General features: G+C 50.5%; 1 protein-coding gene across 1 annotated transcript in view; it reads left to right on the top strand.

The window, feature by feature from the left end:
* Positions 1 to 17,698, top strand: part of SCRIB (scribbled planar cell polarity protein) — an 88,855-nt gene that overhangs the window by 7,374 nt on the left and 63,783 nt on the right. The window contains exons 3-13 of the mRNA XM_010137939.1: positions 7,256 to 7,373; positions 7,625 to 7,703; positions 9,035 to 9,124; positions 9,847 to 9,903; positions 12,588 to 12,651; positions 13,888 to 13,962; positions 14,051 to 14,195; positions 14,546 to 14,664; positions 15,308 to 15,507; positions 16,294 to 16,460; positions 17,089 to 17,213. Of these exons, the coding sequence (XP_010136241.1) occupies positions 7,256 to 7,373; positions 7,625 to 7,703; positions 9,035 to 9,124; positions 9,847 to 9,903; positions 12,588 to 12,651; positions 13,888 to 13,962; positions 14,051 to 14,195; positions 14,546 to 14,664; positions 15,308 to 15,507; positions 16,294 to 16,460; positions 17,089 to 17,213 (1,239 nt within the window). The remainder of the gene's footprint in view (positions 1 to 7,255; positions 7,374 to 7,624; positions 7,704 to 9,034; positions 9,125 to 9,846; positions 9,904 to 12,587; positions 12,652 to 13,887; positions 13,963 to 14,050; positions 14,196 to 14,545; positions 14,665 to 15,307; positions 15,508 to 16,293; positions 16,461 to 17,088; positions 17,214 to 17,698) is intronic.

The raw sequence follows: 17,698 nt of genomic DNA, 5'->3' as shown, positions 1-17,698 counted from the left end.
AAGAGCGTTGCCAGTGGGTTGAGGGAGGGGAACCTTCCCCTCTGTTCTGCCTTTGAGGGCTGTGTGCAGTGCTGGGTTCCCCAGTGCCAAGAGGACACAGAGGAGTGTGACCAGTGAAGGGCCACAAAAATGATGAAGAGACTGGGGTGCCTGTGGTATGGGGAGAGGCTGAGAGGGTTGGGACTCTTCAGCCTGCAGAAGCGAAGGCTTAGGGGGATTTTACCAACGTGCATTTGACGTCAGGGAGCAAAGGGGATGGAGCCAGACTCTTACCAGCAGTGTCCAATGGCAGGACAAGGGGCAACGGGTGCAAAGTGAAACAGAGAAAACGCTTTTGGGTTTTTTTTTCTACTGGAGGGGTGGTCAAACACAAGAATGTTGTCCAGTGCGGTTGCAGAATGTCCATGCCTGGAGATACTTAAACCCCAAGTGGACACAGCCCTGAGTAACTGGCTGTAGCTGGTCCTGCTTTGAGCAGGGGTTGGATTAGCTGATCTGGAGAGGTCCCTTCCAACCTCAACCATTCTGTGGTTCTGCTAGACCTGCCTCCATGATGCGAATTGCCTTTCTAGTGAACTGCTGTGTTTGGAAATCCACACCCCTCCCTCACTGTCCTGCTACATACTCCTTTGCAGTGTGGCAGACATAGGCTTTCTGAAGCTTTACCCTGCTTTCGCAACTCAGCTGGAGCTCAGTGCTGGTGTCCACAGGCAGAGAGGCACTTCCTCATGCTGTGGATGTGGGCAGTGGAGGCTCCGTCCTCCCCTGTGGTACAGGAGGTGGCCAATGCAGCCAGTTTTGGAGTCAGGCGGTTGGAGTTCTTCACATAATGAATGAGGAGGGGGTACAGGGGACTGTCCGATGCCTGTCCCAGCTCAGGAGTTAGGCATCTCCCTCTCTGAACTCTGGCCAGCACCACCCCTAGTGCCACCCCTCTGCACTGCTGGGGAGCAGTCGTGACATGTTGAGGACATGAGGCCAGAAGCTCCTTTCTGAATCAGGTGGGTATTTCCTCCTTCCCAGGCTCACTCTGCTTTTCCCTGGGCGAGTTCGCCAAAGCTGGAGTTGTGGGAGAACCTGGCTGATGAACTAACTGCAGGCGAAATGTTTCATGTGTACTGAACTCCGTGAGATCCAGGACTTTGGTGCTTTTGCATCTCTCTGGACAAGAAGCTCTGCAAAGTAGGAGTCAGACACCCTTGCATTATCGGTGAAAAATTGTCCTGGACCAGTGTGTGCTGGCAGTGGTACATGAGGCTCAGCGCTGGCTCAGGACACAGGAATTTCAGTTCCTCAGCAGAAGCCGAAGGTGAATCTGCCCAATGGAGCCTGTGTTTGCCCCTACCAGTGTTTCTTGTTTCATGAACTGGCTGAGCCTGTTACTGGTTCTCTGAATAACCTCAAATAAAACCACACTGTGCTGTTCAGAGTGTTCCTGGAGCAGGCTGGGCCTGCCGGCAGAGATGGGTGCTGCAAGATCAGGATGGCTCTGCCTGGCCTCCCGTAATGTTCCAGTTTGACGCTGACATTTCTGTCCCTTTGCCGTGACCACGGTTTTGGCCACTGTAGCAGTGATTTTGCTCTGTTACTCTGATGTTTGTCTTTTATATAAACTGCTCCAAAGGCTGAATCCAGAGGTTCTTCGGTAATTGTGCTAGGGTTTCATCCTTTCTCACTTCCCTTTGTATCATCAGATTTTGGTATTGAGGTGGGTCTTCTGACGCTGCTGAGGCATCAGTTGTTGTTACAACAGCAGCAAAGTCTTCCCAGGTTAACTGTGGTTAGCTGGACCTGGCTGGCAAGTGAGGGTCGCGTACTCTGACAGGAGCAGAATAGCTTAGGGGGTCCATTAGCCTACCTGGGCTTTCCTGGGAAGCCCATTTATAGCGGGAGCTGTGTGACTCACGTAAGTGACTGGCATGGCCTAAGTGTAAAGGGTTTGTCACAGACAGGGGCCTCCTAAAGGTCTGATGGTTCTCTGCCATTGTTTGTATCGGTTGCACACTTCAGTATTTGCCTGACTGCAGCAAAAAGGGACACGTGAGACTTTATTTGGTTATGCAAAAGTGCCTGTGAGCTTGACTTTGTGCTGCAGGTGCTGTTGTGGGCATTGTTATGTGTGTGCCACACATGGCCACCTTCCCTCACTTTTCCTGGCAGACATTGCACTTGAGGAGCTCGGCTTCATCCTTGGTCCCTGTGTTCAGAGTTCAGCTCCTTGTAGGGTCCTGTGGGGTGCACTGGTGTGAGCTCAGGAGAGAGTCTGTGGGGTGGGTGGAGGCTGAAGGACTTCCCTGACAGGACAGGCCTCAGGAACGGGACTTGTTCAATCTGGAGAAGTCACTGCGCTGGAGGAACTTCATGGCACCCCGCTGCTGTGTGCGGGGAGATTAGGAAGGCAACGGAGCCCGCTGGTGCCGGGGGAGGATGAGAGGCACAGGGCATTGCAGAGCTGTAGGTGATTCCCTCCAGGTGCAGAGAAGCTCTTTTCCCTGTGAGGATAATTAGTGGTGGACCCAGAATCCCAGAGGATTTTGGGATCCTCTGTTGCTGGAGGTTTTGAGAGACTTGACTAGGCAAAGGCCTGAGCAGAGGAGCAAGAAGTTGGATGAGAGCTCTCCCCAGGTTCCTTCCAACCCAAATTATTTCACCATTCTGTGATATACAAAGGGTTAGAAGGATGTTGTGTCACTGTCCCTCTTCACTGAGAAGCCTGTGAATCTGGGTTGCCTCATTTTTTTACAGAGGTCAAAGTAACTGAGTGTTGTTTTGGAAGTTACAGGTAACTCTTGAATCACTTCTCATATATTTGCCTGATCTTGTCTTCAGAGGGGCTGCTGAAGGAGGGTCTTGCACCTGAAAACACACTACAGAGCCTGTATGTCACACTTTTTCTGTCTTTTTTGCAGCATTATAATTTTGTGGAGTAATTTAATCTTTTGGTTTATGGTGCTTTACAGGCTCTTTATACCTTTCACTAATTTTCAGCCAGTCAGTACATTAACGAGAGCAGTGGCCTGTGGATTTCCAATCTGTCATGTTGCTCCGCTCCGGATAGCGTAAGAACATATATGCCCTGAATTGTATTTGCAAGACAATTTTGTAGTTGTTTTCCATCTCCGCCCTCCCGTAACCGTCCCCGTACTTCAGCAGTAGAATATCTCTGTAGTATATGCTGCTTTACAAGGGCTTTTTTCCCCTGGTTGCCCAGCTGAGCTGTTAACTTTTTAGTCCAGCCCCTGCTCTTTGTCCTGAATGGGATAACTTCCATCCCACTCTGAGCTGCTGAACTGCTGGGCACCGGAGTCTGTTCATTCTGTTCCGTGTTTGCCCTGTGTGGTCTTTAGGCTTCTGGTATGTCAGGAAATGGTGAGATTGCTGCTTATTTTTTGGTCAAACTTCTATTTTTGACCTTCTGTCAGTCCAGTTTGGACACTGAAAGATCTCGGTCATGCAGATTTGGTGATTGATACTATTTTTTTATATTTAGTAAATCTTGAAGTCATGTATGTTTCGTCTTAATAGAGACATTCAGTATAGTGGTAAATTCATGAGGGGTTTTATTGCCAGCTGTGTGAAACAGGGTTAATATTGATCAGTAAAATGGATAATTGCCAGACTCCGAAGAGACAGTTGCTGAAGTTTTCACTCTTGGTTCCAGTAACAGTTCTAAAATCAGTTTGTTCTCTGTTTCCAGTGTCGCAGAGGGATCCCTGGCATGGTCTCTCTTTGTGAATTTGGCTGTTGCATGTAGGAGTTGAGTTACCTGGTTCACAAAACACTGAACTGAGAATTAAAAGCCTGGTGTTAGATAGTTGTGTTGCTGCGTTTGACATCGCGTTAACTGTAGTCCCGGTAAGGAGCAAGCTTTGACAGCTTGCTGGTTTCTGAAAGCTTTGGGAGCATCAGTGGGATGTGCATCAGTTCTGCACTTCACGGTGCTCATTCCTGAAGACAGTCCCACCTCTGAGCAGCCGCCAAACAACCTGCATCTGTCAATCGGCCTCAGCAGTGCTGGGTCACCTGGCGTCTCTGGCAGGCAGTGGCCGTGGGGTCTGCTGGGCCAGTATGGAACACCAACCTGCTCCGCTGGCAGAACTGTTTGTGCTCCCGCAGTGACCACGGTCATGAACCGTGCAGTTTGTCGAGGGATGGTATACCCTGGCATACCTCTGCTTCAGCTGAAGTGCTGCACCAGCACGGTCCTGTGGGAAGGGGCTAACGATGAGGAGTAGGTGGCTGGTAAATGAAGAGGAAGGTTTTGTTAGTCAGAGCAGACACAGTGGCTTACAGGGATTCTGCTTAAGTGCCTTTGTTGGTTTTTTTTTTGCAAATATCTCAATTCTTGCAGGGGAATGCTGTAATTCCACATCTGTTTTTTGTGACATCCGCTGGTGACTAGTTTGAATTTTCGTCACATAAAAATATTTTATTCCAGTCCAACTTAATTGGGTTCTAAGAGGCAGGTGCACTGCTCTTGCCCTGCAGTTTGCTGGGCAGAGATGTGTGCACAGGTCCAGTGACAGTCCAACAGTGCTGGGAGCTCTAGGAGCTTCTTGGTCACCTTTTCTCAACAAAGAGAAAGCTGGGGGAGAAGAAATGCTGGTTAACTGATGTGAAAACAGCATGCAAAGCAAGATTTTTTTGGAACGTTATCTTTAGTAGATGCCTCCCTGAAGCAAAGTTAATCTGGTGGAAGAGTTGTGAGGGTGTCACGACGGCCTGGTTCTGGGGCTCGGTCTGCGCCACCCTCCAGGCATGTCGGTTCAGGTTGTTTCCAGTGAGGCAGTTATGGGGGTGAAAGGCCTGTTACACAGTTTGTCCTGTTTAATTGCAGTAAACCGACTGCTGTGCTGAGGAAAGGTGATGTTGCCTTGGTTTTGATGGCCTGGCTAAGAAACTAAAACTGACCGGCAGGCAGCTCTGCCATCGCTGTGCACAGCTCCCAGGCTGCCCCACAGACCATACCTTCCAAACTCCCTTCTGTCAATAAATGTTTCCCCTGCACTTTGCAGTGCAGCAGATAGCGTGATTTTGTCCTAGTTTATTCTGACGTTACTTTTTTTTTTTTTTTTTGTGGCCTGCATATATTTTGAGACTATCTGAAATCTGTAGGCAGAAGAGCTGACGGTTTGGTCTATAGGTGTTCTGTTCCCTTTGTTACGTTCCAGCTCGTAGACTCCAGCAGGTCAACACAATGTCTTGCCTGGAATTTCCTTGCATTCTAAAATTAGGAGAAGGGTCTAGGAAACAATAGCAAATCAAGTCTCTCAGCCTCTTGCTCTGGCTCAAACCTTTGTTGTCATTTAGACTTTCACCTACTTCCTTTCTTATTAAACTGATTTGCATTAGATAAACTGAATTAAAAAGAACTGGTGCTGTTCAATGTCAAGAGGGCTTTTCTTTTTTTCTTCATTTTTTACTTTAATGGTCTCCTGTGCTACTTTAGGACATCAGGAGGACTAGTGTCACGTCGCTGCTGCTCATCTCAGAGCACTGTTCGCTTTCAGTATGGGAGTCATGTAGAAGAACGACCACCTTGGCGTAGCAGATTTTGCCATCCCTCAAACCCCCGGCAGAGCTTCTGAGACTGAGATGTCTCTGTGGGAAACTGCAGAGGTTTTGATCTGCAGCAGAGAAGCTTCTCACACTGTGTTACTGGTCCTCCTTGTCATCCCTCTTGTGGGGTGAGCAGCCCTCTTTATGCTCTGCCTGTCTTTTCATGGTTACATTGTGCCTCACCTTTTTACTCCTTACCCGTCCCACATCTGGTCTGTATTGTCATTCTTGGAATGTTACGGATGACAGTTGTGGCTCTCCCACCTGAATACATCGTGGTACCCCCTCAGCTATTCCTCCAAGGTCTGTTCAGCAACCTGGGCCACGGGAAAGGCAACTGAGACACAAGGTTGAGGCCTCTTTTCTGGTCCTTCCCCATATGGCTGGTGTAAGCCCTGGCTCTCTGGAGGTGTTTTCTGGTCTGTCGGTAATCCTGTGATTACACCTTCTGTTGCTCACTGCAATCCCCTCTCTGCCGCTGGTGCAGGTCAGGCAGGGTGATGATGTGCATTAGAAGTGGCTTCTGCCTGTCACTTGCTACACCTGACTTCCACCGCTGTGTTCTTTCCCATCGCAGCTTGAGTTACGAGCTCCTTAAGGTTTGGCCATCTGAGGCTCGTGAACTGTTGGAGGTGACCTGGAGCCCCTGTCTGCACTGTGGCTGCCCCCAAACACCTCCTCCAAGTTGCCCTGTCACTGCGTGTGTGTGCAGCAGCCTTTGCCTTTAGCCACCATCAGATAAACTTCCTAAAACTGTCAGTTTTCTGCAGGGCCCAGGGTTGTTTGTTTGTTATTCCCAGGTGCTCTGAAACATCCAGGAAACCAGCACAGCCTTGGTTTCCATCCTGTCCAGTATCCGATGTCTGACAATAGTTAGAAGCAGCTGCAAGATTTGTTCAGTTGATAATTATAGTATGTTGTGTTTAGTGAGCTTATAGAGAGAGAGGCTGTGGATGTCTAGAAAGAGGACGATGGATGACTCCTGCGATTCACTGTTCACAGCTGATGCCGTTCACTTGGAGAAGGGAAGGTGTGAAGAAACTGGATGCTGTTAGAGTAGGAGGACTCTAGACATCCCTTCCGGTCAACATGTCTATGACTCTGGTGGTTCTAGACATGAGGGTTTTTTTGCTTCTCTGTTATTTGGGCCCTACAGATAGTTCACCTGCTCCCTTTCTTTTCCAGCATGTGGCACAAATGCTTTCTGTCGGTGTAGGGACCTGTCACGGGTGTCCTGACAAAAAGTGCTGTACAGCAGGTGTGTGCGACCGCGGGGGCGGGACCACAGCCTGGAAGAGCCCTCACGTTTCTCCTTTGTGGGCTCCTCTGGGCCAGACTCCTAAACCCTGTAGTGGGTTTACAGGGGCTTTCTCCTGATGCGAGCATCTGGATGCCTAACATGACCCATTGTCTTAGGAATGTGGAACATCCATGTTGTATCCTACGGGGTGTGGGGGGATAATAGAGATGTTAAGCTAAGCTCATTATCTCACTTTCTTCTTTCGCCCTCATCTCTTGTTGACCTTAATCGGAGTTCTCAGCTGTGCAGCAGCTGCCCTGTGAGGACCTCACCAGGACAGAGGTTGTGAGAGAAGGCAGTTGTCTCCAAGGAGGGATGCTCAGGTTTGCCCTGAGGCGAGAAAGCAGGTTTCCCACAGAACTGCTTTTGACCCAGTTTTGTCCTCTCCTGTCACAGCCTTTCTTCAGGCTTCTGAACCTGCGCAAGCTGGGTCTGAGTGACAATGAAATCCAGAGGCTTCCCCCTGAGGTGGCCAACTTCATGCAGCTGGTGGAACTGGACATCTCCCGTAACGGTAAGGCCAAAGCTGAGTGGTGAGTGGGTGACCCGCAGCCCTGCTTCGCTCCATGCAGTAGCACTACCCTTCCACTCACGGTCTGGAAGAGGTAGTGCCCTTTCCCAGTCCTGCAGTGATCTCTCATGAGTCCTGAGCTGTGAAAACTTGGTTTTCTTACTGCTTTAGGCTGTCACCAATACCTGGGGTCCCATTTTCCACATGATAGGCTCTGCTCAAGCCTCTTTTTTTTGTGTGTGTGTTTTTTCCAGACATTCCAGAAATTCCCGAAAGCATCAAATTCTGCAAGTCCTTGGAAATTGCAGACTTCAGTGGGAATCCTCTCTCCAGGTGGGAAGGCATATGCAGCCCTTTTGTCCAGCAGAGACTGAGAGTTGCAGTTCCTCATTCTCCCAAGCTTTCTCTGGTCTTCATCTTGTAATTGACTTCCCCTGAAGTCAAGGCCTGGGGTCACCCTGCCTTTGCCAAGACCTGCAGATGTCTGCTCTCCTGGCAGGTGGAACGCTTAGCATAGGGAGGAGCTGGCATGTGCTCCCTCTTCTGCAGGGCCTATGACTTGGATTGACGAGCCTTTTGTCATACTATTGCCACTGGTGTGAATGGTGAGGACTTTTTGTCCTCTTGGAATAGGTTTGTTACTCCCTCCCCACCCCTTCAGCCTGGTGCACAAACCAGAATGGATGTGGGCTTGTACTAGAGAGGAGTAGAGGAAGGCCTGCATGCTGTCCTCTGCTCTCTGTCCATCCTTTGTGCTCTCTCATTTATAACGTACAGTGGCTGTCCTTTGAGCTCTGTACTTGGTTGGTTTCCCTGATACCGCAGTGCCCAGAGCTGTGTCCAAGAGCAGGGCTCTCCGCCTTGTCTCTTCAGTCTTCTGTCTCTCTAGTTCTTAATCTGTGAAGTCTGGAGAATTTAGGGGTGGCTCCTCTGCCGTGGTGAACTGTGCTCTCAGGCATTGGTGTGCTGATGCACTGTCTGCCAGGGTCCCTGGAGGTGCCAGTCTGATTCCAGATGCCTTTGTGCTCCTGGGCAAGCGCTACTTAGTAGATTTAACTCTCTGCTTCCCTCTTGTGGTGCCAGACACTGCCAGAATGGGACGAGCTTTTCAGTCGGTGAGAATCCTCATACCCCAGGAATGAGCAACACTTCTGCTCGAGAAGTTACTTGTCAGACCCTTTCTGTGGCCCAGAGGTGTGTCGTGAGCAGCTGGGCAGGGAAGCCCCAGGAGCTGCCTGTTAACAGCAGAGTATTTCCCTTTTCCCAGGGTCTTTCCCTCTTCTGTTGCACTTTGGAGCTGTTACGATGATACTGCTTGGTACTGAGGAATGCTGCGGTGTCATCTGCAGAAATAGCCTTAGATGGGCATCTGGATTACTTGGGAGCCCTCCCAGCTTTCCAATTTAAAGGATCACATGGCATCATTTAGTCTGGGAGTTGTGCTTGAGCACTGCAGAACCCAGTTTGCACACTTGGACTTGTAGTGACTTGAGTGCAAGTGTCACATTCTGGATCAGGACCCAGGGTCAGAGCAGGTTCCTGTTCCCTTTCCACATGTTGATACTGATTGGGATAAGACTGGCTTTTGCAGGATTTAAGTGAGGAATTGAGGGCTTGTTTTGCACGTAGAATTAATGGTGTTTTGTTCTGTCATGCGTTCACAGGCTTCCAGAGGGCTTCACACAGCTTCGGAGCCTGGGCCATTTGGCCTTGAATGACGTGTCCTTGCAGAGCCTCCCCAGTGACATTGGGAAGTGAGTATGCCTCCTGTGGGAGGAGGGTTGGGGTGGGGACACCATTCTTTTAGGCTGGGGACACTAGCAGGATGTGGAGGAGAAGAGTCTGCCATCCCAGATGGAGCTTGCCCTTGCTCTGAGCATACTGTGCCGGCACCTCTAAGCGTTGTTCTTGTTAAAAGACACCCTTTTTAAAAAGGCTCCTTTCCTGGTCTCGGCTGCTTCCCCTCCTCTGTGGTCTGTGGCACAGGCAAGGAGTGCACCCGGGCTTCTCAAATCCTCTGGCTTTCCATATTCCCCGAGTGCCCCTTTGTCTGTTTCCAAAGACACGTGGGCTGTCTGGGATGTTGAAATGATTTCTACTACTAGCAGATGGCCAAGGCAGAGCCAATCGGGCTTTGCCCATGGAGTACAGTGCCCTTCCCGTGGGATCTGGCTTTCTACGCGTGAGGGATTTGATTGTTTTGGGCAGACAGTCCTGTGTGTGACACCACATTTCCTTGTTCTGAGTTTGGGCACAGTGTTGTTTCCCCATGATTTTGCAGTCAGCAGCCACCTTCATTTGAGATCCTCCTTGTTTTTTGTGTTCCCCGTCATCTCCATTCGTGTGCACACACTCATGTATGTGCATTGGTGCAGGTCATAAGGGGTGGTCCCAAGGGAAGGGATGTGAGCATCTCCTGGTATCCCTGGAGCCCTACTCAGTGAATCTGGCTTTCTCGCTCCCTTTTCTCTTGCAGTTTGGCAAACCTGGTGACTTTGGAGCTACGTGAGAACCTGCTAAAGACTCTCCCCACGTGAGTGTCTGTCTGGTGGCTTCAGGAGTCTCCTGCCTGATCGTTCTTACCCATTCCTCAGGGACTGGCTGATTCTGTAGGACAGGCTCTAGCACTTGGGAGGGCTCAAGACTTTGCATAAATCTGCTGCATCTTGCTGGATTTCTGAACATTGGGGTGAGGAGGGAGAGAGGTGTTGCAGGGCTTGAGAGCAGGGAAGGATGTTCAGAGTCTGCACTCAGCCTTTCTGTCGGGATTGATTTGGAATAGACAGGGTTCCCCAGGAAAGTTGATGGAAATTGTAAGAACCGTTCTTCCTGGAGAGGTGGAGCAGTTGATGGACTGTTGGAAAAAAAAGAGGAAACTGTGCTGATCTGGGTATAGGAAGAACTCGGTGTTGGTGGAGTTCATCATTTGGAGAGCAGTACAATGCAGCTGAAGATATGTTTTGGTGCTGACATCTCTCTTTTCATGGGCATCCCTTCTGATGGTTCTGGTTGAGCAGTTTATGGGAGCGGGTGGGATGACTGGCTTTCCTGCAGCAGATAAAAAATAAGCCAGTGAGGGAGCAGAGGTAAGTCCTGTTAACTGTTTCAGAGAGTTAGGGACAGAGGTGACTTCCTGGTAGAGGATCTGGTTGGTACAGCTCTCGGGGAGATAGGATGTGGAGAACTAATGACTCTCTACATTAACCTCTGGTTTGGAGCCTGTGAGAGTTGTTTGGGTTTTCTAAACTACATTAGCTCTATCAGCTTACATTCTGCCTGTTTATCCACCCGGCTGATGATTCCCCCAGTCTTCCTGGAATACATGTTGGAAGGGATTCTACCTGACTTCTTGCTGTATGGCAGTGTTTTGAGGCCACACAGACTCCTCAGTGAATGTGTGAGGCGTGCACCTAGTCACCTTTCCTCAGTGCCCTCTTACTGCTCGTGGCAGGTGTTTGGTTTGGCTGCCTGCACTTCCCCACCTTGCTCCTCTGCTTTGTTTAAGAAAGAAGCAGAGGAGGCATCTGATGATGCAGTGTTCAGGCAAGACCTTGAGACCCTCAGCAGGAGCCTGTGCCTCCTGTGCTTTGAGGTGTTGCCTTGACTTGCACACGTGCTCTTCCTGATGGTTATTTTCCTCTGGGACCTGCAGGTACAGGCTTTGTGTGACACTGGTTATATCTGCTTGTAGAATTCACGTGTCAGCTTTGGCCCAAAGGACAAAAAACTTCCAGAAAGGAGCTGAGTGAGTCTGCACTGGCCAGCTCCCAGCTTCACGTCTGGTGCTTACGCAGTGGAGGAGCGCAGTTCAAATTAACACTGTCACCTTGTCTCTGATGCCATAGTCACTGTGCAGGACCTTTCCTGCACAGTAGTAGTCAGCATTAGCACCCTGTAAGAACTGTGTAACCCAAATACTTCTGTAGCTTGGCCCAGGCAAGATGGGTCTCTTTTACTTTTCTCTCACAGGTCTGCAGTCCCCAACTTCCTTAGAGTGGGTGGCGTTGAGATGTGGAGCTCGGTTTCTAGAGAAGCACAGTGATTTCTGTATTAGGACAGTTTAATATGAAGAGAATAAGAGGAGCTGCAGACCCTCCCTGCTGGGGAAGTGGGCAAGGCTGAGAGGGCAGTGTGAGGCGAGAGACAGCCACCCCCGTTTGGGGCAGTGGGAGCTGGAGTTGATAGAGTGGGAGCGAGAGCTGAGGACACAGTGTCCTTCACTGAGTGAAGACCTGGGCCATGTCAGAAGAACTGAGTCCTGGTGTTGTGGGGCTGCAGACTGCAGCCTTTTCTGTCAGCAGGTCAAAATGTCAGGGCACATCCTTGGACCACCAGTATGGACAGGCTTTGGTTCCCGCAAAGGCTTCTCGCAGTGTCTTGCCTAGTGAGCTTCTCATCTGTATGTCCTGACCTCTTCGAGACATCGTGCCAGTGTTGTCTTCCCCTCTCTCCTCAGCAGCCTGAGCATCCCGTTGGGGGAAGGCAAGGCTGTTGGATTTAGTGAGCTTCTCATCTGTATGTCCTGACCTCTTCGAGACATCGTGCCAGTGTTGTCTTCCCCTCTCTCCTCAGCAGCCTGAGCATCCCGTTGGGGGAAGGCAAGGCTGTTGGATTTGTCGTCATTCCTGCCTCTCCCTGCAGCTCTGCTCTGCCCCCTGCCCTCAGATATGTGTTGTCCTCTGCTGACTCCCTCTGTAATCTGTTAGTCTGTGCCCAGGCCCCCATCCTTGCTGCAAAAAATGGGCAGCAGTGTTAAGGTGTGGCTTGTCATCTGTTGTGTTTTTGCTCAAAGAGTGTTGATGGTGGGAGGGGGGAAAGGCACTTTGGTGACAGAATGGGAACTGGCCACTTTGGGACTGCTGGTGCTACTGAACCCAATTCCCTGGTGCAGATGGTCTGGCCTGGGGAAGGATACCAACCCCCCTTGACTGTGGCTAGAGGTCAGGATGCCCAAACGCTTTTAGGATGTATTAAAGTTTTGTCATTGTGAGATGTGTGTCCCAGATGCTAGCCTCCCCCTTTTTTTTTCCCTCTGTTTTTTTTTTTTTTTCTTCTTTTCCCTTCTTTCTGTTTTTTTCTCAGATTTGGTATTCTTGCAGCTTTTATTTTTTTAAACTTGGCTTTCTGTAACTCTTAAGGGGCTTCTCCAGATGTTGGATGCACATTAAAATTTTTTTTTTTTTTTCTCTCTTCCTCTATCTGCTCCGTGTCTTGCAGTTCACTCTCCTTCCTTGTCAAGTTAGAACAGTTGGACCTTGGTGGCAATGACCTGGAAGTACTGGTAGGTGAGGGATGGTGGGGAGGGAATGTGGATGGGTGGTAGGGGCAGAACCCCGTGCCTCTGTGGAAGCAAGCATTTTTTCACCTGAAATGCAAAGAAATAGACCTGCAGGCTGTTGGGGAAGATTCTGATCTGCCCACCGTGGCCGAGTCATTGACCCCAGGATAATGGTCTCTTTGTGTGTTGGCCCTTCTGTCTTGCTTCCTGCGGTCCTCATGCACAATATGCTTTGCTCTTTCCCAGCGTGTTTGGCCTGGGATGTTAATCCTTGCTGTTCAGCTGCCTCGAGATCTTTCCTTTCCAGTGAGACTCCCTGGGACTCCCTTTCTCTTGTGCTGCACTGCCCTAGCTGCTGCTTGTCACCTCTGCTGGGCCAGCTTCCTGCCTTCCTCCTCTCCGATTTGATTTCTCTGCTGCAAAGTGCAGGGCCGCTCCGTGTCGTTCCTGTCAGTGAAGTCAGCCAGGCATGGCGGGGGGTTATACCTCCTGCACTGGGGAGCCTCCACAGAGGGCTCCGAGCATAAGTGAGCTGAGAGCCAGCGCACAGTCTTGAAGTTCAGCTTGTCTGGACATTGGGGACATCCGGTGATGTTCTTTAATTTTGCGGCTGTGGATTAAGCTGCCACTGAATCCTGCGCTTCATGTTCTGGAATACTTTTTGGCAGAAACCCGTCTAAGCTGGGAGGCAGAGGAGTTGGTGCAGCTGGCTGTGCATAAGCTGCAGCTGGGTTGTGAGAACAGGTGTCTGGCATGACCCGCAGTCCCGTGATGCGTTAACTCCAAACCCAGCTGATAATCGGAGTGTGAGGAGTGATGTGGAGATGGTGGGTCTGCTGTTGCTGAGGGTCCTACTGTATAATGTGGAATTGGCCAGTGTTACCCAAATATTCATTTCGTCAAAGAGGAGGAAGAGGAGAAGTACTCAAGACTGGAATTTCCAAACCCTCTTTAGTTCTTGTCTTGCCTGCTACCAGACAGTCCTTGCTGTTGCCTTTCATGTTTCCTGTTGGGACCTTCTGCAGCCATTGTGGTATCCCAGGTGTTTCCACATGTCCGAGCTGCTGTACTGTGGCACACCAACACGTCAGCTTCATGAACTGCTCAGTGAGCGGTTCCAAGGGGTGTGAAGGCAGTAACAGTGACCAGCTTTGTAGAGGTGTAGTGTGATCTGTAGTGTCCTAGAGCAGCTTCTCCTCTGGAATGGACTGATGCCATTGCTGTCCTGCTCTGTTACAGCCGGACACTCTGGGAGCGCTGCCAAACCTGCGTGAGCTCTGGTTAGACCGGAACCAGCTCTCAGCCCTCCCTCCAGTGAGTACCTGTCCAGGGCATTGATTCACCACTTTGTTCCCTTCCTCAGCCACTTCCTCGAGCTGTAGTGTCTCCTTTCTGGTCCTAGGAGCTGGGCAATCTCCGCCGCTTGGTCTGTCTGGATGTGTCTGAGAACAAGCTGGAGCAGTTGCCCAATGAGGTCAGTGGGCTGGTAGCGCTGACGGACTTGCTGCTGTCGCAGAATCTGCTGGAATGCATTCCAGATGGGATCGGTGAGTCCTGCAGGATGGGGAGAGGGCAGGACTTCCCTGCTCGGCGGTGTTGCTGCGGGGGGGCTTCAGGCAGGAGTGTCCATAATGAGGTATTGGGGCTTGTGGACATAATCACAGTGGTTAAGTGCCAAAGTGTGAATGATACTGGTGAGCAGAATGGTGTAGGATGAGTTCAGGTTCCTGATCTGCATAATGCATGGGTGAAACCTGTGAACACACGTGTTGGGAAGAAAGGCAGTACCTGTGCTGTGAGGTTGTCTGTCCCTGGTGGGAGGCATTTCGTCCAGGAGGGCACAGAACAGCATGGTTACCTCTGGCATGGTTCACACCCAGCTTGTTGCCCTGGCCAGGTCAGCTGAAGCAGCTCTCAATCCTCAAGGTGGACCAGAACCGGCTGACAGAGGTGACAGAGTCAATTGGAGACTGTGAAAATCTATCAGAACTCATCTTGACTGAGAACATGCTGACAGTAAGTACAGCAGCAGCCACACCGCCTCTCTTGTGCTGTGCGGTTTAGCCACATGCCAGGGATCTCTTCCCGTCTTCCAGCTTCTGAGCCAGATTCCTGAGCATGCTCCAGCTGCTCTCCATTCAGCTGCTTTGATGCACAGTTTCACCCAGCTCACAGGCTCTGGAGAAGACCCTGGTGGAAGCTGATTTCTCTCACGTTTTTTTTTCTCTGAAAAGCTCTCAAGGATAGCCAGGGTGCTGGCTCTAGGGTAGCCAGCCCTGAAGCCTGTCCAGTCTGGTGGGAGCAGCACTACATCAGAAGCTACTTTTGGCAAGGGCCCTGGAGGAGTGTAGTTTAAAATGGCCCTGCTCCAAACTGCTCCTGATTTGATTGTCAAAACACAAGTATTTGCAATGGACAGATGAACAGGAGAAAGATTGTGAGCAGTGGTGTTTGGGGTGTGCTGTGCTGAGGTGAGGGAAACACCTCACAGCCTGTGAACCCGAGGGAAAATCCATCGCCAAGTTTTAGTGAGAACTTCATCAAAGATGTGTCTGTTAGGACAGAGGCAGTTTTCTTCCCCAGATGAAGGCATTTATGCCTTTACACCTTTGTGTTACTGCTCTTATCCTCTACAACCACTGACTCATCTCCTTCCTAGGCCTTGCCAAAGTCCCTCGGCAAGCTGGCCAAGCTGACGAACCTGAATGTGGATCGGAACCGGCTGACATCCCTTCCAGCTGAGATTGGAGGCTGTGCCAACCTGAACGTGCTGTCCTTGCGAGACAATCGCCTGGCCCTCCTGCCACCAGAGCTTGCCAACACCACTGAGCTTCATGTCCTGGATGTGGCTGGGAACAGGTCAGCAGCAGGAAGGGTCAACAGGCTTGTCAGATGTTCCTAAGGAGGCTGCTGAGCGGGAGCAGTGTGACTGGGCTGTGGTGTGTTTTGGAAGATGGTGGATCTGTGCTGGTCCCAAGATCTGGGGTTTGGAGAAGCCCAGACTGGCTCTGTAGGGCTCTGGACAGAGGAGGGGGGTGTCTCAAGCTTTGCCTGTCAAGCCATTCTCTGTGTAACTTGGATTCGCGGTGGAGCAATGCAGGAGCAAGGGGGCACTTTGCCACGTATGAAATAAAGATCAGGGAACCCCCGGTCTATTGTTGGCAGATGTTGCAAGTTTGTGTTATCAGTCCCTGGGTGGTCGGTGCCAAAGCCTCGTGATGTGCACAGCCCCACAGTGTGCAGATATCTGCACTTTGTTCTGAAAGATCTGGCACGTTGCAGTTGCAGTTCTGTTGGCTGAGGCAGGTATTTCTTGTAGCAGCTGGAAGGTGACCAGAGCTGCTGTTTGGAACACTCTGTGCTCCTTGAAAGTGTAATTGCTCTGTCTTTGAGCCCCTCTTCAAAGTTCATGTTTTCACGTTGTTGATGGGAAACTGCTGAAAACTGGTGAGAGCGTATGACTGGAGTTCAGTCCATGGCTGTGGCAGAGCCATGTGCAGCACGAGCCAGCTGTGTCAGCGTGAGGGCTCCTGCCGTGGCTTGGCTGTGCTCTTCTCCAGCACAGGTGACGCAGTGCGGAGCTCTGAGCTGAAGGTCCTTCATCACCGAGTAAGTTTAACCAGTAGCTGCTCTTCTCTTTTACAGGCTGCAGAACTTGCCATTTGCTTTGACAAATCTGAACCTGAAGGCCCTGTGGTTGGCAGAAAACCAGTCCCAGCCCATGCTGAAATTCCAAACAGAGGATGATGAAAAGACAGGAGAAAAAGTTCTCACTTGCTACCTGCTTCCCCAGCAGCCTTCTCCTAGCCTAGGTGAGAGCCTGCATTACAAATGGGGGTGGAGTATTTGTTTATATTTGGAGAATTTGTCTGCAGTACTGGATACACTGGAGAACGCTGCAGGGAAGAGGCCTTGAGCCTTCCCCTCTGCTGGGTTGGGCTCTAGGTCTTTACCATGGTACCTGTGGCAGACTCAGGCTCCTCAATGGCTGATGGAGGCTTTCCAAGGCAGAGATTGTTAAAACTGGGAAATTGCTTCTCAACCAGGTGGTAGAGAAGATGTAGCGAGTCTTCAAATCTGCTTTGATCTGTTGACCGAGTAGTTCATTGTCTGCAGGGTTTGCTGCTTCTCATGATGCTATTCTTGTGTCAATACTTCTGATTCATGCCTTAATCTTACCCTTTTCCTTCGTTCTTGGCTAAGGAGTGCTAAAGCTGAGGCATTCAGGTCCTTTTGTGGTGGCTGCTCTAGATCTGGCAGGAGATGTACAAGAGGAAGCAAGATCTGGTGGCTGCATCCTTTGTCCTCAAGGCCCCTGTGGTTTGATGCCACGGGCAGATACCACAGAAGTGCCGTAATGGGTTGAGAACTGTCTTTTCTCGAAGTCTACCACCCTGCTCGTTCCAAAAGTAGCTCCCACTGTATTGCCTTTCTCCCCAGAGAATCTTCTGCAGAACAGTGTGGATGAGAGCTGGACGGACACCAATTTAAACAGAGTCAGTGTGATTCAGTTCCTGGATGAACCTAAAGCAGATGATGAAGAGGAGTCTGGAGCTGAGAGACGGGTAAGATTATTTTCTGGAGGCTTGCTAGCTCTCCATGGAAACATAGGCACAATCTAAAGCTTTTCCTAAGATGGGGAGCTGTTACGGTGGTTTTTCTTGACCCTTAGCTGGGGTGGAACTAGCTAAGCATCCCAACTGCTTGTAGAGTATGGGCTTGTCAAACATGTTAAGACACCAGAGGGATTAAGATTTCCCACCTGTGTGCACCGTCAGGGGTTTCCGTGGTGACTCTTCCACATTTACTGAGCCTGAAGCACAACTGAAAACTTCCCATCTCTAATTCCTCCCAGTCCCTCTGTCGGAGGCAGGATAACAGCTGAGAGCGAGCTCCAAGAGGTGTTCTCTGCCTCCGTTTCTTTCCTCTCCCCAGCTGCAGGCTGCAGAAGTGGAAAGGCCCAGGTCAGGTCCTGCAACGTGACGTTTCGGTTGTGTCCAGCTGGGACTGTGGCACTCTGACAATGCACGTTGTTGGAGGTGGTTCAGCA

The sequence above is a fragment of the Buceros rhinoceros genome, unplaced genomic scaffold (assembly GCF_000710305.1).
Source record: "Buceros rhinoceros silvestris isolate BGI_N320 unplaced genomic scaffold, ASM71030v1 scaffold5246, whole genome shotgun sequence".
Classification (NCBI taxonomy): domain Eukaryota; kingdom Metazoa; phylum Chordata; class Aves; order Bucerotiformes; family Bucerotidae; genus Buceros; species Buceros rhinoceros.
The sequence above is the reverse complement of the archived record's forward strand: the minus strand, read 5'-3'. Positions and strand labels throughout refer to the sequence as shown.